Here is a 22,471-nt window from a genome sequence, read left to right as displayed (position 1 = left end):
TTTTACTCCATAACCACAGTGGCGCCCAACTCCTTCATGGCGGCGATAATCTTCTCAGCATCTTCTTTCGGGACGTTCTCCTTCATCATCTTGGGCGCACTCTCGACGAACTTCTTGCTATCCACCAAGCTCAGACCGAGCATGTTCTTGATCTCCTTGATAACCTTGGCCTTGGATGGGGCATCGAACCCTTGCAACTTGAGGGTGAAGAGCGTCTTCTCGGCGGCAGCAGGAGCAGCCTCCTCAGCTTCTTCGGCGGGAGCGGGTGCGGCGGCGGGAGCAGCAGCAGCGAAGCCGCCTATGGGCATATCGGGAATGTTGAGCTTGGTCTATTGAAAGGTTCCAGTTAGCAGTGATACTGCGACAAAATAACCCCTCCAAGGTTCAATTAACGCCAGATGATTATCCTCACTAACCTTGAGGCTTGAAACAAGGTCAGCAGTCTCCAAGAGAGTAAGTTGGCTGATCTGATCGACAATGGCTTCGATCTTGGGGTTGGCGGGAGCGGCATCGGTTGAGTTCCATCTCCTCGAGGCAGCTGAGATTCTGACGAGCTGTGTGGGTGCCCGGGCAGCACGAGCGGATCGGAGGTGGCGAGCACAGCTCTGGGCGGCGTACCGACAAGACATGGCCATTTCTGTGATTGCGGTTGGCTGGGGGGTTTGCTCAATTCGAAGAGTCGTCGCGGGCGGGCGTCTGATGAAGGCTCTTGAAGATTTTCGAGCTGTCTCGATGATTTGGCGGGCTAGCGGCTGTATCACGTGTATAATTGGGTCTTCACTTACATCGAACCATTGCATCCTTGGATTGAAGCATTCAATCCTACTATGCCCTTTAATGAAACTTGCATGGGTTGGTGCATGGAAGAAGTAATTGCTATAAATCGTCAAGTATATACGGATATGTTTAAACGATATAGTGTGGTTGTTGAAACGTCATTGATTGACCCAGCCTGGGAAGCAAAGGACGTTAGCATTCCGGTGAAGGACATAGGCGAGACAGGTGCCTAGGCGAGAGGATCGACGGAATTAGATTTCGATAAATTACTTAATCTCGCAAATATGCAATACACATCTTCTCGGATCACCAATTTTTTACTGTAAATATAACAAGAATAATCGATGTTCAGGCGGATTGACTCTAGAATCAAGTGTGAATTCAGTCGACATACACCAGGCCAAGAACTAAACCAGATTAGCGTACTGACCTATTAGTGGCTGATAAGATAACGAAAAAAAAGTTCAAGAGAGCAGTTCTCAGGTTTAGCTTGGAGGCACCACAAACCATCGACAACCGAGATTTCGTCAACAGAGAGCGCAATCATGGCAATGATTGATGTCTCGCGGCAGAGGAGGTCGCTCCTCGCGGATGCGACTGTATTGGAACATCTGCCAGCAGAAATACTGGCCATTATCCAAGACCAGTCCTCGACGAAACTGCTAGATGCTGTTGCAGAGGCAGCTCTTTGCCCGCCACTTACAGAGCGTATCTTTGCGCATTTCGAGCATATTTTCCCAGACATTTGTGCTCGATGGATCCTCAACCCCGGAAATGGACAACAACGCATACGAATATACTCAGCGTTAGCTCGAATTCTACCCTTTGCTCCTTACCTTTCAACATTTATTGAATACGCCTCCTCTACTCCCGAACAAACGACGAACTCACCCTCTCTCCGACTCCCGCCCTTACGGTTAGACCAAAATGCCATGGAACAGGATGGAGAGATCCTCTTACAGAGCCTCCTTGTTGTGTGGAGGTTAATCAGCTTCGATTCGCGCAATTTTGGCCCATTGACATCCGCTGCCTTGATGCAGACCTTGTTTAAGCATGAGAGCAGAGCTGTGCGTTATCTTGCGACCCGGATTTTCATCCAACTCCTCCATGGTTCCGATTGGAAGCTTGAATCCCTCATCCAGGAACATATTGGTAAGAGTGAGGCCATCCTCGCAGACTTTGACGGTCGATCGATCGATTATGGATTCCTTTCGCTGTACGAGCAGTCTCGAGTGAAGTCTCTTCTGGCCCTGCGCGAAGAAGTGCAGGCCGCCTACGAGGCCGCAGCAGATGATTCTCCGCTCACGCAGACCCTCACTCCTTACGTTGTGTGTTATGGCAACGTTATTCTGCCCAGACCCCTAGGTCCAACCGGAGAACCCTCCAGCCTTGTCCTCACCCCCACGACTGTCTCAAATCTTGAGCGATTGGCGACTATGCTCCGTGAATCTGACCCAGTAATGTTATATGGTCTTCCTGGCGTTGGAAAGACGGCCCTTGTTCACGAAATCGCCAAGCAGCTCGGCATGTATTCTAACATGGTCACATTGCACCTTAATGAACAAACGGACGCGAAAATGCTTATTGGACTATACTCGACTGATTCGAAGCCCGGTAGCTTTCAATGGAGGCCCGGTGTGTTGACAACAGCTGTGAAGGAAGGCCGATGGGTATTAGTGGAAGACCTTGATCGGGCACCGACTGAGGTCTTGAGCACACTGCTCCCCCTGATCGAAAGAAGTGAACTACTCATCCCAAGCAGAGGCGAAAGAATACAAGCAGCTAGCACTTTCCGACTTTTTGCAACTGTGCGGACGTCTAAGGGGATGAATGGCCGAGAGAATCTGCCAAGCCTAGTTGGCATTCGTTTCTGGCAAACTCTGAGTACACAAGCCCTTGCGGCGTCTGAACTCGAGGATGTTGTGGCTCAGACGTATCCCATCTTGCGAAAGTTTATACCTAGCATTCTGGCAGTGTATGCTCGTTTGTGTCGTCTTGGCTCAACGCCTGGCGCTTTGGCTCGAGGCCGAAATATTATGGACCGTCAAGTGACATTGCGAGATCTGCTCAAATGGTGCCGACGGTTACGCGAATGCTTGATCGCTGCTGGGTCAAAAACGGGAGAAGAGCCAATCACCAAGACAACAAGCGATCAGATGTTCCTGGAAGCTGTTGATTGCTTTGTTGGAAGTTGCCCTGATCCTGAAATTGGCAAACAGCTCATTATTGCGATTGCTGAGGAGATGCAATTGCCCAAGGAATTAGCAGAGCACTACTTCACTACACACATACCCAATCTGAACGAGAGTGACAACCAGTTCAGCATTGGGCGTGCTGTGTTACGGAAGAAGAAGTTATCGAACCGAGTTCAGAAATCCAAACGACCCTTCGCTAGCACAGCGCACGCCAAGAAGCTGTTGGAACAGATTGCCGTAGCTGTGAAGCTAAATGAACCTGTCCTCCTTGTCGGAGAAACTGGTATCGGTAAAACAACTGTCGTACAGCAATTGGCTGAGTCTTTGGGCCATAAGCTTATTGCAGTCAACTTGTCACAGCAGAGTGAAGTCGGCGATCTTCTGGGTGGCTTCAAGCCAGTCAACACTCGGACGTTGGCGATGCCCCTGAAGGAGGAGTTTGAAGATCTTTTCTCGGCAACTGGTATTTCCGCATCAAAGAACCAGAAGTATCTTGAACAAGTTGGCAAGTGTTTTGTTAAGGGGCAGTGGTCAAGGGTGTCAAAGTTGTGGAAGGAAGCCCCTAAAATGTTCAACAAGATCGTCAAAGAGCTCGAAAGAGTTCAAACTGAGCAAGCAGAGACCAGGAATGGTGACGAGCAACCGACCAAACGTCGAAAAACCCAGTCAAAGCTCCAGACCCTGCTCGATCTACGTCCAAGATGGGATATGTTTGCTCGTAATCTTGAGCAGTTTGATGTTCAGATCTCTGGAGGTTCTGGTAGTTTTGCTTTCTCTTTCATGGAGGGAAATTTAGTCAAGGCCGTGCGTAACGGTGACTGGGTTCTTCTTGATGAGATAAATCTCGCGTCGCCCGACACGCTTGAGAGCATCGCGGATCTCCTGACTGGGCCTGACGAAAGACCATCCATTTTACTCTCTGAAACTGGCGAGATTGAGAAAATTGAAGCTCATCCAAACTTCCGCATTTTCGGCGCGATGAATCCTGCGACCGATATTGGGAAACGCGACCTCCCAGTGGGCATTCGCTCCAGATTTACTGAAGTCTACGTTTCCAGTCCCGATAAAGACCTTAAGGATCTTCTCACAATCATCAAGACATACCTGGGAAGCAGCAACAGCAAGAATGATCAAGCGGCAGATGATATTGCCCGTCTCTATATTAACACCAAGCGACTGGCTGAGGAGAAACGGTTAGTCGATGGCGCGAATGAAGTACCTCATTTCAGTCTTCGAACCCTCACGCGAGTTCTTAGCTATGTAAACACTATCGCCCCCTACTATGGTGTTAGAAGGGCTTTGTATGAGGGGTTTTCGATGGGCTTCCTTACCCTCCTTGACCGAGAGTCTGAAAACATGCTTATTCCCCTAATATCCCACCACCTTTTCGAGAAACATGGAAATCCCCAGTCTTTACTTTCCCAGGCCCCGAAACACCCAAATGACGGAAAGCAATATGTCCGTTTCAAGAATAAGAACAGAGACAGACAATACTGGTTGTTCCAGGGCAGCGAAACCCCTATTGAGCGGGAAGACTATATCATTACCCCTTACGTTGAACGCAACCTGCTGAACCTTGTCCGAGCCACTTCTACAAGGCGATTCCCCATTCTGATTCAAGGCCCTACTTCTGCCGGAAAGACGAGTATGATCGAGTACCTCGCAAACTTTACTGGTAACAAGTTCGTGCGAATCAACAACCACGAACATACCGATCTTCAAGAATACCTGGGCACCTACATCTCGGGTTCTGATGGCAAGCTCCGTTTCCAAGAAGGCATTCTCGTTCAAGCAATGCGTCAAGGTCACTGGATCGTACTCGATGAGCTAAATTTAGCACCAACTGATGTCCTCGAGGCCCTGAATCGTCTTCTGGATGACAACCGCGAACTTCTGATCCCCGAAACACAAGAAATTGTCAAACCTCACGAAAACTTCATTTTGTTTGCTACTCAAAACCCTCCTGGTCTTTACGGCGGAAGAAAGGTGCTCTCAAGAGCGTTCCGTAATCGATTCTTGGAATTACACTTTGATGATATTCCCGAAGATGAGTTGGAGTTTATCCTTCAGCAACGAAGCCGCAACACCTCTCCTCCGGATTGCCGCAGAATTGTCAATGTCTATAAGGAACTCTCTAGGCTTCGCCAAACCAGTCGATTATTCGAGCAGAAGGACAGTTTCGCGACACTTCGCGATTTGTTTCGCTGGGCTTTGCGCGAGGCCGATACCCGCGAGGAGATTGCCGCTCATGGATTTATGCTATTGGCCGAAAGAGTCCGTAATGAAGAGGAGCGTATCGCAGTTAAGGAGGTCATTGAAAAGGTCTTCAAAGTGAAGATCAATCCCCAAGACCTGTATTCCGTCACAGTGGCTCCTGAACTGAAGCACTTCACCAGCAATCCCAACGGCCAAGGCGTGGTATGGACGCACGCGATGCGCCGACTTTATGTTCTCGTCTCTCGGGCGTTGCGCAACAATGAACCCGTCCTTCTGGTCGGTGAGACAGGGTGTGGAAAGACAACAGTTGTTCAATTGCTTGCGGAGGCATTGAAGAAAGAGCTTCATATCGTCAACGCTCATCAGAATACTGAGACTGGTGATTTGATTGGTTCACAAAGACCTGTCCGTAATCGTGGAGCCATTGTCGATGCTTTGGATGTGGATTTGAAGTCGGTTCTGCAAAGCCTCGATTTGGATGTCTCTGGCTCTGTGGAAGATCGCCTTGACCGATACAAAGCACTGGATCTTTCAGTCACCAGCGACATTCCCCAGGAGGTTAAAGAACGTATCACTGTAAATGAGACGCGAAGCAAGGCTCTGTTCGAATGGGCAGATGGAAGCTTGGTTGAGGCCATGCGGGAAGGCCATTTCTTCCTCCTGGATGAAATTTCCTTGGCCGATGACTCAGTACTGGAGCGTCTGAACTCTGTACTCGAGCCCTCGAGGACACTTCTTTTGGCCGAGAAGGGCATAGACAACTCTTTTGTTGTCGGAGCAGATGGCTTCCAGTTCTTCGCTACTATGAATCCTGGTGGCGACTTCGGAAAGAAGGAACTGTCGCCCGCGCTACGAAATCGATTCACAGAGATCTGGGTTCCAGCTTTGTCTCGGACCGAGGATATTTATGAGATTGTCAAGACAAAGCTTCATGGTGACTCCAAGCAACTGGTTGAAATTGTGGTCAAGTTCGCTGCATGGTTCGGGGATACCTTCAGATCTATGGCATCAGCACCATTCTCCGTCCGAGAAATCCTCGTCTGGGTACAATTTATTAATACTTTTCGGACCGGCGAGCCTATTGTTTCCTTGGTTCACGGTGCCTCTACAATCTTTATCGATAGCATAGGTGCAAACCCTTCTGCTCTTCTAGCCACAGATCCCAAGTCTCTGGGCCAACAGCGCCAGAAGTGCCTTGATAAGCTAAGCGAACTCATCGGCAAGGATGTGTCTGGCGTTTACGAAACTCATCCGGAGCTCTCCATGGATGGTAATTCTCTAACAATCGGGCACTTCAGCATACCTCGTGCTTCCGCAGGCGTCGCTGATCCTGGTTTCGCTTTCCATGCACCCACCACTCGTCTGAACGCTATGCGAGTCCTTCGTGCATTGCAAATGCAGAAACCAATTCTTCTCGAAGGCAGCCCCGGTGTAGGAAAGACGACTCTGGTTGCCGCTCTTTCTCAGGCATGTGGGCAGCCATTGACCAGAATCAATCTGTCTGATCAAACCGATTTGATGGATTTGTTTGGTACAGACGTCCCAGTTGAAGGAGCAGAAGCTGGCAATTTTGCTTGGAGAGATGCGCCGTTCCTGCAGGCTATGCAGAAGGGCGAATGGGTACTCTTGGATGAAATGAATCTTGCATCTCAGTCTGTCCTGGAAGGGTTGAACGCCTGTCTCGATCATCGAGGCGAAGTTTACATTTCCGAGCTAGACCAAGTCTTCAAACGCCATCCAGACTTCCGCCTATTTGCAGCCCAAAACCCTCATCATCAAGGCGGTGGTCGAAAGGGATTGCCCGCCTCTTTCGTTAATCGTTTTATCGTTGTGTACGCTGACGTCTTCTCGGACGATGATCTGAACTTGATCGCAGCACACAACCACCCCAATATCTCTCCATCAGTGATCAGCCAACTTATCCAATTTGTGTCTCAGCTGGATTACAAGCTTGCAGTTGAGAAGTCATTCGGAACTCAAGGGAGTCCTTGGGAATTCAACTTGCGCGATGTGCTTCGCTGGTTAAAACTTCTAGACTCGTCTGATCCACTGCTTCAGAACGCCTACGCTGATGACTTCCTCGATATTATTGTGCGACAACGTTTTAGAACGGAGCGAGATCGTAAGGAGGTCAACGACCTCTTTACTCTCATCTCTGGGTCTATGCCAAGACGACATAGCTTGTATCATGATATTAACCCATTGTTCGGACAAGTCGGTATGGCATTACTTGACAGACACCCTCATTCACAGCCAGAGCGACTGCCCAATATTGATATTGTCCCCCGGCTGTCTGAGCTTGAGTCAATCATGATTTGCGTCAAACAGAATGTTCCCTGTATCTTGAGCAGTCCGTCAGGCTATGGTAAAACTGTTCTTCTGGAACATGTTGCGGCTTTGGCCGGAAAGTCACTTGTGGTGTTTCCAATGAACGCTGACATCGACACGATGGATCTTGTTGGTGGCTTCGAGCAGGCGGACCCTCTCCGGGAGGTCAACGCGGTACTCCGGGCCCTTCAGCGGGATCTTCAGAATAATATCATGTCGGCCGTGCCTGATGATATTCCAATTGAAGCCCTTCAACTACTTCATTTGCTCGATGGATTTACTGGCGACGCCGACTCTCTTCCCCCGATCACCACCTCTGTAAAACACCTACTTGGCAGTGTATCTGCAGACTCTGAGGTGGCAACTGCATTGTCAAAGGCGCTTACTACCCTCCAGCATTCTTTAGTGCTAGAGAATCCCCGTTTCGAATGGTTGGATGGTGTTATCGTCAAGGCACTACAGTTAGGTCAATGGTTGGTTCTTGATAACGCGAACATGTGTAACGCCTCAGTACTGGATCGATTGAATTCTCTCCTCGAACCGAATGGATTTCTGAGTATCAATGAGCATTGCGGACCCGGCGGAGAGCCAAGAGTCGTACGCCCCCATCCAGACTTCAGGATCTTTTTGACGATGGACCCACGCTACGGCGAACTCTCTCGCGCGATGAGGAACCGCGCGGTTGAAATTCACATTCACACACCACCGCCATCCCTTGACCCATCTTACCACCGGGTCGTGAGTGTGGAGAGCAGCCTTCAAAGATATAACATTTCCCGCCAGGTTTCCGATACTGTTTTTAACACCGAGGGATCCGTTGAGGTCATCGAGCGGGCTCTTGAGACACTCTCGATTGCTGATTTGCCTGTTCTGCCTCGGTTTACGGGCACTCTATCCAACCATGACACACATAGCAGGGGATTAAGCTCTGCAGTAACAGAATTGCTCAGCTTCCTGAACTCAAGTAATGGGGCTGATGGTGTCAATGGAATTTCTCATCTATACAGCTCTTTGCCCATTCCCGAGGGACTCAAACCTGCGCAACCATTGCATCCTCTCAATAACTTCCCTATCGCCCAGCTTTCATCTGCACCAGACCAAACAAGATGGCTTGGTGCATGCTTGGAGTTTTATCATGAGCTCAATCGTCTGCAGAATTCAATTGAGGACCAGCGATGCCAGGCTCAGGTCAACAAGTTGACTGCTCTCAACCGACTCCAAAGATCATTGATAAGCGACCGTGTCGCTGCCGTGTCCAAGGATGCCACCGTCAAGCTAGCTTCCTTCTTGCTGTCCGCAATCAACGCGGCAAAGGAATGGCTCGGTTTCAAATTTGAGTCTCTCGAAAAATGGATGGAGCGAGTCCGCATTTTGAGGGGCATCCTGTGCTATCTCAAGAGGACCATCCGTCTTGGTATTGAATCCGACTTTGACGAAGCAAGATTTCAAGCACACCTTGCTCAAGGTGCAAACTTCCTTCAAAAACATTTGGATGCATCGATTGGGTCTCAAGAAAAAGAATTCGTCTCTCTGCTAATCGAGCGGCTTGGCAAAGACTTTACTGCTGGTTTCAGATTATCAACTGGCCTAAGCATGGAGTTGCTTTGGCACCTTTTCAGACCCACTCCTTTGCCTACGAAGATGATTCTGGATCGCACAATAGAACTCGAGAAACTAGGCTCAAGATTCGATGCATTGCGATGGAAGGCTGGAGCATCAATTTCTGATCTCACAAAAGCTATGACTACACTGGAAAAGGCTTCTGGAATTCTCCGTGGGGACGCTCCGAATGTCGACAGCCTCCTACAGGACCTTGCTACTGAAATTCAGTCTCTGGAGAGTCGGATCGGGGTCGACGAGGTTGAACGTAAGCCTTTTATGATGGAAGAGTTTGAAGCACTCCGCCAGGTTTCAATGCTCAAATCTTTGCCCTCGGGTGACACAGAGCTTCAAGTGTTGTCCGATATACCTACACAGGCAGGGATGATGTTGGCCAGCTCTAATCTCCAAGCCGCGCTTCTTCAATCGGTGGAGAACCTGGTCTACCAGAACAAATTCTCTTGGGATGGCAAATTTGTTTCTTGTCTCTGGGACAAACTGCAAAACCTAGGATCTGTCAATCTTGGCTCATTAGCTCTTCTTGAAACCGAGCTTCCAATCGCTGGGCGACAGATCATGAAACTGAGTGCGGATGTGGTGGCAAACCCCCTGACACGGCTCAACAATGTTCTGTCTCAGCTTGTCCTTGAAGTTTTCAGCGCCCATAACCAGAATCTCAAGGATGCTGTCATTGAGGCCGCCCAGCTGGCTTCCCAAGACCTTACCCGCAGCTCTCGTGCTTTCGATGATCTGGCGCCCCGGATCAAGACAGATCACTTCCGCGAAATTGCAGTCGAGCATCTCATCCCGGCTCTTAAGGCTCTTGCAACTTTACAATACGATAGTCAGCGAGAAGCCCAACTCTCAGCCTTTGCATGGATTCATTTCAGCATCGGAACCGTCAAGCTGTACGTTCCGGACCGCGTTTTTGATCCGCAAAGTCGACCCAAGATGGAGCGCGAATTCCTTCAAGAGATGCATACTGCCCTCAATAGGGAAGCAGACTCGCTGAGGAAATTTGAGAAGCATTTTACTGGACAAGACACGAATGAACGCATTCGATTGCTCGAAGCAGAGTCTGCGGCCTTGGGCCCCCTTCCCGAAGAGGTCCGCGCTATCTACAGACCAGATCAATCAGAGCTAAACCGCATCCACGCTGAATTCTCAAACGTTCTAAAAGCAGTCACAGGTCCTACATTGTCCGCGGCTCTTCAAATTCTCGACAAAGATCCGGCCCGAGCAACCGAGGAGTTGCAGCTTGTCAAGGAAAATGTTCTCAGACTCTTGGATCGACTTTCTGCTCGTTTTGAGGCATATCAAGACATGACTCGGCCCACGTCAAACCTGCTTCGTTGCCTCATGATAGGGCTCTCCCTTTGTGACGCTGCTTCAGCCCAAAGCCTGGCACCTGCTTCTTACCAGCTTCTCGAGGTTACTCCTTTCCTTGGTGGCAGTATGTGGAATCAACTGGATGGACAATTTTCGTCCAGAACATTTGAGTTTCTCAACTACATGTCAGTGGTTGCTAGCATTGAAGGCATCGACAATATTGAACAAGAAGCCCGCGAGATGGTGTTCAGAAGTTTCCACAATTTGTTTGACGAATGGACTAGGCGACTCGAAGTAGACCGCAAAGAACAAACCGCCAAGGGGAGCCTGTATCGCTTTCGAGGTTCTCTGGAAGATGAGGAGCAAGTTGATGCCGAGGAGTTCAATGAGCTCTTTCCGACTTTCGATGAAGACGAAGCCGCAAATGTCCCAACCAACAAGAAGCCGGATGAAGTCCGCGATCAGTCACTTCGAGTGGCCGAAATTCACAAGAGTCTCTTCCTCAACCCGCCGCAATTTACTACGGCTTTAAAGGATGCCTGTAAATCTGTGGGAGACAGAATTACTTCAGAAACCATCGACCACAAAAACATTGATCGTAGTCTGACAAGCAAGATGTTGGCCGGAACCATGTTCTTCTTGAATGACAAGCTTGATTCTCTTGTATCACCGACCGTGGACAAATCCTACAACTTTTACACAGATGCCAACGTTCCTGAAGCCCGCCAGCTCGTTGTGCTCATGCACAAAATAAAGTCTCGGTTCCGCGAGCTGCAAATGGTCGACGAAATCGGACATATGCAACCCTTGGCTGATGTCATTCATGCTTGCGAACAGGTCCTCGAACTTGTTCATACCGAACCTTTGGCCAAGATTCTTCCCAAGGTTGAATACCTCCACAGCCACGTATACGAATGGCAATTCGGCGGCTGGGCTAGTAAAATATATGGTGTTCTTACTCTTCATAACCTGCTTACGGATACGGTCATCCGCTGGCGACGATTGGAACTCTCAACTTGGGCCAATCTCTTTGATATGGAACAGAAGAAGTGTCAAAATGATGCTTACTCTTGGTGGTTCGTTGCTTATCAAGTTGTTATCGCTGTGCCTCTGTCTTTGGTCGAGGTTAGCGACGAGTTGCAGGAATATGCTTCCTCTCTCATCTCAAGTCTGGAGATGTACTTCTCGACCGCAATTGTTGGGCAATATGGAGCTCGATTGGCATTGCTGCGTCAACTTCAGAGTCATCTCAAGCTATTGACTGAAGATTACCCAGTACTTCAACTTATTTTGCATGCGTTGTCCAACTTCATCCAGTACTATTCCCGCTACGAGAAGATTATGGATGAAACTATCTGCAAAGGACGCCTTCCCATTGAGAAGAAGATGAAGGATGTACTGCTAATGGCTAGCTGGAAAGACACAAATATCAATGCACTCCGGGAAAGTGCTCGCAAGTCTCACCAGAAGCTTTTCCGAATCATCAGAAAGTTCCGCGGTGTTCTTGGCCAGGAAGCAAAACAAATTATTGAACAAGGTTTACCTGATCAAGACGTCCACCACGCAAACTATGTAGGAGATAGATCTCCTATTATGGATGTTTCTGCGGACGCGTTTTCTAAGCTTAACAGCGCTCTGCCAGGGTGGACCGATGGCCACAAGCGCCTTGCCAACGTCTCTAAAACTGTCTCTGTCATGCGAAAGATCTCACACAATCCAGAGATGACAAGCCAGGTACCTCAAATTGTTGATGACTACGTCTCTAGCCTGAGCAAGTCAATGGCGGAACTTCGCAAAGAGACACCGCCGTTTTTGACCGATGAGAACAAGGACCAAGTCAAGCATTTGAAGACAAGAAAGAGGAAACTGTTTGCAGATACCTTGCGCGATCTTCGGCAAATGGGTTTCAAGCACAACCTAGGGCAGGACAAGCTTGCGGAGCAGGCATCACTATCAGTTGTGTTGTCGTCAATACAACCTGTGCAACTTCCTTCGCACAATTCTACCGAAGCCATGGACTATCACTTGCACAAGATTCTTGATTTAATCCCCAAGGTCAGGGCTGCTTCTCGAGACCATTCTGAGGATCTTACCAGTGCCGAGGTTGCGCGAAGTGCTGGATTTGTTGAAGGAATGCTCAGCCTTTTACTGACTCAGAGACATTCGATCACATCTGGTGCCTCCTCCTTATCACTTCTTGGACAATCCATAAAACAATTCAGCGGCCTTGGAATTTCTGATGAGCACGAACTTCTCATTCGTAAGACAGCAGTCTCTAACTGGAAACGTCTTGTCCCTTGGCTTGTTCAGATTCTCCAGCATGCCATTCGTTTGATTGAAATCCACGAGAAGCTTGGGGAAATCAAGCACACGGCGGCGATAGAACAGCTGAAGTTGTGGCATGGGCGATTCGAGTCTCTCCATACTCTGAGTGCTGGGTTCGGTCCACTTCCAGATGGTGTGTCTTCCGAAGCAGCTGCTCGTGCTGAGGCGAATTTCTCGAGTGAATTGGCTAGTTTCCGCGCCGACCTCGAAGAGTTGAATACGGAGCAGCCGGAACTCTCTTTCATTCTTCTCCAAATTGTTGGCTGGACCAAGATTACAAGAGAAGCCGCGCCCAGCCTTACATCTGACGACATGGAAATCACCACTTTTGCAAATGCTGTCTCGACACTTTGCGACAAAATCCTGGTCGCAATTGAGAGCGTGAAGAAAGCCGCAAAGGGAACTGATTATAGAGAGGACGAACCTTCCTGGCTCACCAGTCACGCCGACGGCTTCGTAAATCTCTTTGCAAAACTCCGTACTACCGAGATCGAGAGGAGTGTGGCCAGCTGTATCAAGATGTTGAAGCAGATTCATCTCGAAGAACCGAGTCTCAGCCAAGCTGCCATGAGTCTCATGACGATCGCATGTCCTGTCCTGAATGAATACGTTAATCTCGCTCAGCAGACCTTGATGCAAGTTGTCGATATCCACAGCGCCATAGCACACATGTCCTATAGCATGACCAAGACGTTCACTCAAATTTCCTCTCAAGGGTTCTGTACACCACAAGAAAAGTCTGATGAAACCTCTGGCGATTCTGGCAAAGTGGAGTCTGGAACTGGTCTTGGTGATGGTGAAGGGGCCGAAGACATCAGCAAGGACATTCAGCCTGACGAGGACTTGTCCGAGCTTGCCCAAGAAGCAAACAAGGAGGAGAACGGCGAAATGGAAGACGAAAAAGATGCGGTGGATATGGCTGATGAGGAGCTCGAAGGAGACATGGGCAGTGTTGATGGGGCCGATGATGATGATGAGGGTTCGAAGAATGGAGATGAGGAGGAGGAGGAGAACGATATGGATGAAGAAGCTGGAGAGGTCGATGACCTAGATCCCACTGCCGTTGACGAGAAGATGTGGGATGGAGAGGACGAAGAAAAGGCTGATAAAGACCAGCAGGGTGAGAAGGCCAAGGGCCAGAAGAAGGACGACGAACAGATGGCAGCAGATGAAGATGCGAAGAAACAGGAGGGCGAGGATCAGCCAGATGTTGACGACTCTGGTGAACAAGGCGCAGAAGAAGAGGAAGCTGGTGCCGAAGAAGAAGAAGTCAAAACCCAAGAGGAAATGAATAAGCAAGATCAAACCGCCCAAGAGAATGATACACTGGCGCTTCCTGAGGATATGGAGTTGGATCTCGATGACGATCATGAGTCGGCGTCAGATAGCGATGACTTGGATGGTCTTTCGGATATCGAAGAAGAGAAGAAGGAGGGAGAGGACCAGGAGATGAGTAACGAGGAGGAAGATGAATTAGATGACGCTGCGGCCCAAGCCCAGCTTCAAGAAGAGGCCGGAGAAGAGACCGAAATCCAGGAAGACGAAGAGATGCCAGAAGAAAAGGCCGGTGGCAAAGATGAAGTTGACGAGGAGGCCAAACCTGAGGAAGACGAAGAGGACAAGGATCAGGAGGATGCTACAGATCAGAATCAACCGCCTCAAGATAACGCTACCGCTGATACCGACAACGCTGCACCAAGCGATGTCAAGAGTTCTGGCCAGGATCAGAATGCTGACTCGATGGATGTCGACGATAACTTCCAAAGCAACGCTGCCCAGCAGGAGGATGGTGAGATGGGAGAGGGAGCTGCGGATCAGGACACAAGCGCAGGGAACAAGGGATCAACTTCGCAGTCAAAGGAGATCATGGATAGGGCCGAGCAGGAACAGGAAAAGGCGGATTCGGCACGCAGTGATCCTTTCAAGAAGCTCGGCGATGCACTTGAACGCTGGCATCGACAGCAGGAAGACATCAAGGACGCCGAGTCTTCAGACGCCAATGAACAGAACGCACCACAAGAACCGAGCGCCGATCAAGGTCGTAAGGAATTCCAGCACTTACAGGATGATGAGACTGCTACAGACACCCAGGCCATGGGAACTGCGGATGATGAGCAAGTACAGCCCATCGACGAGTCTATGGCCATCGATGAGGAGAGGCAAGATCCTGCAAGCCGCCTTATGGATGATGACAAAGAAGAGACCGAACAGGATCTCGATAAGATGGACACAGCTGATTCGGGAGAGGTGCCGGATGTCAGTAAGCAAGATGCAGATAATGACCAGGACGAAACGCGCTCAGGGGTCAAGACACGCCAAGGCAACTATGACCGTCAGTTCAGTCCTTCAGATCAGGAGGCGCAATTGGATGAACAGGAAGATGAGGTCGAGATTCAGGAGACATCGACTCAGCTCTCTTCAACTCACATCTCGGACGAAGAACGGCCACTCCGAGATTTCGGCGAGTCGATGCAACAGTGGGCTGAATTCCAGACCAAAACACATTCACTCTCTTTGGCTTTGACATCCCAACTCCGGCTTATCCTTACCCCTTCACAATCGACCAAACTCTCGGGAGCTTTCCGTACAGGGAAGCGACTCAACATCAAACGCATCATCCCTTACATTGCATCGAGCTATAAGCGGGATAAGATCTGGATGCGTCGCAGCATCCCGACTAAACGTACCTACCAGATACTGCTTTGTGTGGATGATAGTAAGAGTATGGGTGAAACATCATCAGGTACTCTGGCCATGGAGTCTCTCGTCATGGTCTCACGATCACTTACCATGCTAGAAGCTGGCCAGGTTGGCGTCATGGGCTTTGGAAGTGACGTTTTCACAGCCCATGGCTTAACCGTACCCTTTGCTGCAGATGCTGGAGCCAAGGTGTTGCAGAAGTTCAACTTTTCTCAAGATCGTACCGACATTGCACTTCTCATCCAACGGACCATCGAAACGTTCAGACTTGCACGACAACAGGGCAGCGGCAACTCGGATCTCTGGCAATTGGCACTGATTCTCTCGGACGGCCTTACGCCTTCATCAGCCCACGAGGGTATCCGTCGAATGCTGCGGGAGGCGATGGAGGAGCGCATCATGATTGTGTTTATCATCATGGATGATACGGGCAAGAAGAAGGGCGACAGCGTACTTGAGCTGAAGGAGGCCAAGTTTGTTCGGGACGGCGGAGAAAGCAAGGTCGTCATCGAAAGATACTTGGACACGTTCCCATTCCAGTACTACCTAATCGTCCATCATCTTGAAGAGCTGCCAAGCGCCCTGGCTGGTCTCTTACGAACATGGTTTGCTGAAGTTAACGCCTAGGAGAAAGATGGTTTCTCTGAACAGGCTGGGGGAAGGCATTGGTTGGCGATAGATGGTTGCACGCATATACTGGCGTTCGGGGAGTACATAATCTGATGCAGTAATAATTCTCTATAGAACAGGGGCAAGCATTGTTTAGACTAGGCTGTGGACAAAATTGCTTTACTTTAGAGACATTCAGTAGATTGACTTGATTATTCAGACAAGTCATTCTTGTTCATTCTTGTTCAACACCAAATTGTGAATACAATGGATCTGATGAGAGACAAATGACCTTATCGACAATGACTCTCCATGGTATTTGGGGCCTGAGGTCACTGTCTTCAAGACTACCTATTCCCCTTATACCCAAGTTAGTACCCCAGGTGCACTTAGGGTTCAGCAGGTTGAAAGGTAAACTGCTCTGCTATTAATTAACCAAATGCAACAACAGCCCGTCGATCAACCCCCCCCCCCCCCCCCCCCACACTTTCCACTGCCGTTCCCCCGCGCTGTGGCTAACCTCTATCCCGTCCCTCACCCCAGCCACCCTTCTCGAACTCAACCACCTCCAAATGTCTCAGATCCCGATTTTATTTTATTTTCCTTGGTATTGAGATCACATCAACCAAAGACTGGAACTTACCTAATCTGTACGTTCATCTCTTCCGTTCATTTTCTTGGTTTGATGAGTGAGTCCTCCCTCGATCTTGGCCTTACGATCTCGTTATGCAAGTTCTCTCGACTGTCATCTCTCGACGTGGATTATCTCGGTTGGCTATAGGTTCGCGGGCTGCGGCAGCAAGTATCAGTAATTCAGCAACATCGAGATTGGCTAGCACATCTCTAGAAGGCACTGCCGTGTCTCGTCCTGCTCCTGGCTCTACGTTGCACCAGATTCGCGCCATGTCATCCCCAGCGCAAAACGAGCTGCGGTTCAGTAAGTACCTTTCCTAGTACTACCTATGATCTGATATGGGCCACATAGTCTACAAAGAAGAGAGATGCTGACTTGCGGCGGTCAGAGAACCCAAGGATCTTGTATGTATCATTACAGTACCTTCGATCTGAGAGAAACATCTAATCAAGAGTGGTTTAGCGTTTGCGATATTCAAGAAAAGTTTCGCCATGTCATTCACGAATTCGATAGCATGTATGGCAGCCCAGGTTCATTCGACGCCACTCAGCTAATCAACCTCAGCGTCCTCACCACCCAAAAGCTCCTCAAATTCGCAAACACTCTCTCCGTTCCCGTCGTAACCACGACCCAAACCTCAGCCAAGCTTGGTCCCACAGTCTCAGCTCTGGCGCAGCTCCTCCCCTCGTCACCACACGACAAGACACGTTTCTCCATGTCCATTCCCTCCATCACCGTCGATCTACCTCAGGGCTCCGAAATCGCTCTTGTCGGCATTGAGTCTCATATCTGCATTACCCAGACAGCGCTCGATTTGCGCGACGCAGGGCATAAGGTGTATGTCATTGCTGATGGAGTATCCAGCTGTAATCCTCGCGAGGTCGAAATTGCCCTCGATCGATTGCGTGCCGAGCCCGGAATCACGGTCACGTCGAGCGAGAGCTGGATGTATGAATGCGTGGGAGATTCGCAACATCCTGCTTTCAAGGGACTGATTGGTGTTGTCAAGGAGTCAATTGCAGACACCAGAAAGGTTTGGCAAGCCTTGCCTCCTGGTTCCAAGATATAGGCGTAGTGACATACTTATTTAATGATAGATTAGACATACATTTGCATAGTACAAACATCACTGCTGTCAATTTCTCTTCTTTTCTTTTCTAGCAAAGCATCAAATCGCCTTTGCCTCTATTTGTTTTCTTACTTTCTGTTGCGTTTCGTTTTGTTCGTCGTTATCAATCCTGTTTAAGGATCCTGAATGACCGGGTCATTGCAATTCTGCACTTCTTCGAGTCTGCCCATTTATGGTCTCCATAGACCAAAGAATGAACTCCAAGGGACCTGAAAGTCTACACGGCTGATAGAAAAAGGAATGGCCACTGGCAAGCCATCCAAACACATTACTCTGAGCCCGCGGTTGTTTTGGCTTTGGATGTTGGTGTCATCCATGAGAACGCTGAAGCAACTCCGACAGGGTTGGCAGACCTAGGCAGGGAATTGTTGCTATTGGCGTTGGCGTTGGCGCTGCGACCATCACGACTTGGAGGTGGAAGCGACTGTGTCTGCGATTGCGCTTTGTGTTCGCTGCTCATACTCACCGCACGCTTAGCCTCCCATCGATTGGCAGGAGTGCCACCGTTCTCCCCAACGCCGACTTGACTCTTGCGTCGACCATCTCCCTGGCCTTTGGACGAAGAGGCATCATAAGAAGAAACTGGCCTCGTGGCCGACTTCTGGGGCTTCAGAACTTTCATGTTGCGGCCTCGGCCGGCAGGTTGATAGCCACTCAATGAACCATCTCTGTGCAGGCCGTCCACTCCATTCCCTGATCCATGGCGCCATGATCCCCAAATCCCTGAAAGTGGTTCTCGCCTGGAGCCCTCGGGGGCAGAATGCTCAGCAGCACGCTCCTTAGGACCTAGTTGGTCTCCGTTGGTGAGTCCACGAGACCTTCTCTCACTCTCCGCACCGGACACACTGCCTCTGGAACTAGGTCGCTTATGGAGAACCGCGTCAATTGCCATTGGCGACATTTCGCTTCGAGACTCATAATCCTGCTGAGGAGCCTCCGTGTCAGGATTACTCTCCTGGCTAGCCTGGCTGAAATCCCCAGAGATGAAAGGAGCAGCATTTGCATTCAACTTGGGCTTCTCTGGGACCATGTTGGTAGTGCAAATATTCCGAAACACGTTTTCATCCTCTGGTCGGACAAAGGGGACCTGAAGTCGCTCTCGCTCGTCGCCACGAAGGGTCATAGTATTCTGGGAAAATAGAATATCTGCGGAATGGGCTCTGAGAGCATCGCTACCCAAGTAAATTCGAATGGCTTTGCGATCTACGGCCTGAGTAGGCTGCTCTGTCACTCCAAGGACCTCGAAAAAGACCGTGATTGAAGGGACAGGCCCATGAGGGCTACTAGAACGACTGCCATGATGCGTCACCACAGCCTCTGCAAAGTAGACATTTAACCTAACGCGATATGCACCGTCAACCTCGCGATGGATCTTATCAACAAGATCCAACTCTCTGAGGAGAGAATACTCAACCGTGGACTTTTGCGAGCCACTGCAAACGTCGGCGTAGAGGAGTGTTGAGTGGCCAAAGTTGGTGGTTAACCAACATCGAACGATCGAAGGGACCGTCCCGAGGACATAAAACGCCGCAGGGGGACCAGGAATGTCGAACGAATCGTCGTCGTCGTCGCCAACAGCAAAGTTATTATCAAGGCCTAAGCTGCTAGCCCGGCCAGAAGCAATGGAGTGGTGAGAGTGGACTGAATGTCCAGCAGAACTGTGTCGTCCATCCGACTTGTGAGATAATGATCGCTCCATCATAAGGCCACTTCCGGGACGAACAGGGCCAAAGTCTCCAGAGTGACGATTGCTTGGGCCTCCCCAACTCGATCCGTGCAGGGCGCTTTCGTCGAATCGAACACTATTAGCCCGCGAAGCAGCGCCTCGGCGAACCGGCTCTTCCTCTGCTGGTCCAAGATGAAGAGATCCTAGAAGCTCCTCACCTTGCTCATCCAAGTCATCAAACATGTCATTGTGTGGAATGGAAACAGGTCCTAAAATTTGTAAGGGAATGATCGAAATGTCAACACGCTGAGAACTCACCTGTCTGAGGTGTGCCACTCAAGACACCTGGAAAGGGAGAGTTCCAGACAGACTTCAATGCGGCATCATCGGCCTGTTTCTTTTCCAATCGAAGAAGCCGTTCAGCATGATTGCTCTGAGTATATTGCACTTGCTTCACTTCCATCTGCAGACTGTACAGATCTTCGCGAGAGACTGGAAATCTAGGATCCATCCCCAGGTCAGGTCTGATTGGACAACAAGGCTCCAATTCCAGGTGTATAGAATGCCGATTGACTGCAGATCGAGGGCTGGTGGCTCGACTAACAAGGATAGGGAGAGGGAAATCGAGAGACGAGGGGGATTTGGAGGCGCTAGTAGAGAAGGGCAGAACAGACAATGGCATCAATCGTACAGCATGAGCTTTGATCCAGCACAAGTTTTTCGACAATAAAAACAATTGGTACTTCCGACCTCGATCCCCAGTTAAGATTTAGTTCACGAGGTCCTCCCTCCCCGCCGCATCGCCTAGTGTAGACCACAGGGCCCTTGACAAGCAGAGTGCGATCTCGATAATCGCCTGGCCGTGGTGAGTAGTAGCCTCAAATGAGCGGCTGGTAAGTAGCTTGACGTATATTTGGTATTCAAGGGTCGATTAAAAAGGTGCCCAGGTCGAGAGTGCGACTTAGGGTCGTGATAGTTGTGGACGTGACGATCGGCGAGGCGTGCTCGTTTATTGGTGAGTGTTGCGAGGCAAGCTACTGACGGAAGCAACTATCGTATTTGAAGAGGGCTAAGAATATAGGCGTCACAGTTGATGAGAGATGGAAAGTAGGAAATTGGCCAGATTTGACATAGGCCGATCCTGATATGAACGATAGGGATCGAAGTTAGGTGTAAATGAATGGTGTAAAGCGGGCGAGAGGTTGAAAGCAGCTGGGATCGTGGGTGGCTTTTACGGAGGGGTAACAGTCGACACCGTGTGTTCTTCAGCTTGAGGGGAATCTTGAGGCGTATTCGAGGTCGTAGAGGTACGTCAGGAGTTGAAAACAGGAGAATTATCAAAGGTTGAAGTCCGAAAGGATATTCAGATGGCGCTGGTGTGGATTGAATTCAAGAAACGGATGGGAGCAACTCGAGGCCTGAGTAGGTAGTTGAGACAACGCGCTAACGTGGCGGTTCTTCTAGCGCCTGTGGCGTGTTGAAGTAACCCACTGTAAGCATTAAACGTCAGGGGGGCTAGCCACTAAGGGGAATACGATTGGAGGTCTACGGGTTCCAGTGCCTCGAACCGTCGTCACCTATGCAGTACTTAAGTAAGGTAGTGGGTGAAATTGTCTTGGCATACCTCAAGCCTCGCTCACACTTCATTGCTGGAACGTTGGATCAAAGACACAAGAAACTCTGCGCAACGCGTACATCTAGACACTTTGTACTCAATCAGTGCCTCTGATGTCAAATGTCATAATCTGCATCCCATCTAATCGCCAGTGTTCAGATTGGGCTTGAGCTCCAGCAGCTCTCGCCAATCTGGTATCACAAACCCTTTGCGATCATCGTCCGCGAGGCCGTGCCACTCCTTGCCGATAAATGGCTTAAGGCTCTCATAGAATACCTGATAACCAGATCCGCTCATATGGAGCCCGTCGTGAAGGAGAGTATCCAGGCCACCCTGCTTACCGTTCTCGGGGTCGCCTAGCCATGGTCCACCAGGGGTGTAATCGTCAGGAGTAAGGGAGATGGCCTTGTCCATCTGGGCCTTCCAAAGGTCAACCAGAATAACTCCAGGATTCTCTCGCGCGACCTCACGAGCCACCTTGGAGTAGGCAGCGCTAATGGCCGACTTGCGAACTGCTCCTTGGTGGCCACTCTCGATCGATCGAGGGGTCGTCTTGATCTCATCCAGGGGAGGGGGCGTCACCAGCAGAATCTGGGGCTTGTGAGCAGCGATGCGCGGGTGGTTGATGATCTTAGTGAGGTTTTCCTTGTACCGATCTATAGGAACATGCTGCTTGGTGATAGCGCCAGGAAGCACAGCATCATTTGCGCCAAACAGGAGAACCTGTTCATTTTTAGCTACGCATTCTTCGCTTCATATGGCGGCACCGTACCAGATAGTCCATCTTAGGTGATGAGGCTGTTCGTTCCGGGAAGATTTCAGGGAGATATCTCAGAGCGATGTCGGTGTTGAAACCCGAGTATCCCCGGTTCACAATATCCAAACGTCGAATGAAATCTGCAGCAAGTCAGGCCGCTTCCTATGCGGTCACTTATGTTGGATTCTCACCAGACTGGAGAGCAGCTTGGAAAGAGAAGCCGTCCTGGATATCTGAGCATTGTTGGAACAAAGAGTCTCCGAAGAGAACGACCTGGGGAACTGTCGACTGTGATGTGTGAGCTTTTTCTTTTTGGCGTTGACTGCAAGTTGAGCGTTGCTTACAGCCATATTAGGACGTGGTAAAAGTGTTTTGATTCCGTAGAAGCTCTCGTCGTCGCGGAAAACGTCAGATTTAAGCTCTATCAGAAGGGGAGACTTTGCGACCCTAACAGCCTCAATCGTGCGGTTAAATAGATTAACAAGTCACCAGAAACCTGCGGCTTAAATGCTGATTTCTAACAGGCCTTGTCCCACCCGTTTCTCATGTGCTCCTCTGCGCATTGTGGGGGTTTCGAGCCAATAACATAGG

The 22,471-nt window shown here is 49.8% G+C and overlaps 5 protein-coding genes across 5 annotated transcripts; 2 read left to right on the top strand and 3 right to left on the bottom strand.

Annotated features, from left to right (window-relative positions):
• Window positions 1-2: 2 nt before the first annotated feature.
• On the bottom strand, window positions 3-629 carry FPRO_04978 (uncharacterized protein; the record flags this gene model as incomplete). The annotated part of the gene is made up of 2 exons (XM_031230546.1): window positions 3-329; window positions 417-629. The coding sequence occupies 2 exons, from the start codon at window positions 627-629 to the stop codon at window positions 3-5; spliced, it is 540 nt and encodes a 179-aa protein (XP_031080672.1).
• Window positions 630-1,322: 693 nt separating this feature from the next.
• FPRO_04977 (uncharacterized protein) lies at window positions 1,323-16,097 on the top strand (the record flags this gene model as incomplete). Its single annotated transcript, XM_031230545.1, has 1 exon — window positions 1,323-16,097. The coding sequence occupies one exon, from the start codon at window positions 1,323-1,325 to the stop codon at window positions 16,095-16,097; it is 14,775 nt and encodes a 4,924-aa protein (XP_031080671.1).
• A 708-nt stretch (window positions 16,098-16,805) lies between these two features.
• Window positions 16,806-17,782, top strand: FPRO_04976 (uncharacterized protein; the record flags this gene model as incomplete). Its single annotated transcript, XM_031230544.1, has 4 exons — window positions 16,806-17,016; window positions 17,102-17,117; window positions 17,176-17,229; window positions 17,278-17,782. 4 exons carry the CDS (start codon window positions 16,806-16,808, stop codon window positions 17,780-17,782), a joined length of 786 nt encoding a protein of 261 aa, XP_031080670.1.
• A 328-nt stretch (window positions 17,783-18,110) lies between these two features.
• FPRO_04975 (uncharacterized protein) lies at window positions 18,111-20,019 on the bottom strand (the record flags this gene model as incomplete). The annotated part of the gene is made up of 2 exons (XM_031230543.1): window positions 18,111-19,777; window positions 19,827-20,019. 2 exons carry the CDS (start codon window positions 20,017-20,019, stop codon window positions 18,111-18,113), a joined length of 1,860 nt encoding a protein of 619 aa, XP_031080669.1.
• A 1,245-nt stretch (window positions 20,020-21,264) lies between these two features.
• On the bottom strand, window positions 21,265-22,230 carry FPRO_04974 (uncharacterized protein; the record flags this gene model as incomplete). Its single annotated transcript, XM_031230542.1, has 4 exons — window positions 21,265-21,846; window positions 21,896-22,020; window positions 22,072-22,168; window positions 22,225-22,230. The coding sequence occupies 4 exons, from the start codon at window positions 22,228-22,230 to the stop codon at window positions 21,265-21,267; spliced, it is 810 nt and encodes a 269-aa protein (XP_031080668.1).
• Between the last annotated feature and the right edge of the window lie 241 nt (window positions 22,231-22,471).

Source organism: Fusarium proliferatum (genome assembly GCF_900067095.1).
Source record: "Fusarium proliferatum ET1 genome assembly, contig: FPRO_scaffold004, whole genome shotgun sequence".
Taxonomy (NCBI): domain Eukaryota; kingdom Fungi; phylum Ascomycota; class Sordariomycetes; order Hypocreales; family Nectriaceae; genus Fusarium; species Fusarium proliferatum.
Note: the sequence above shows the minus strand (reverse complement) of the source record. Positions and strands in the feature narration are given on the sequence as shown.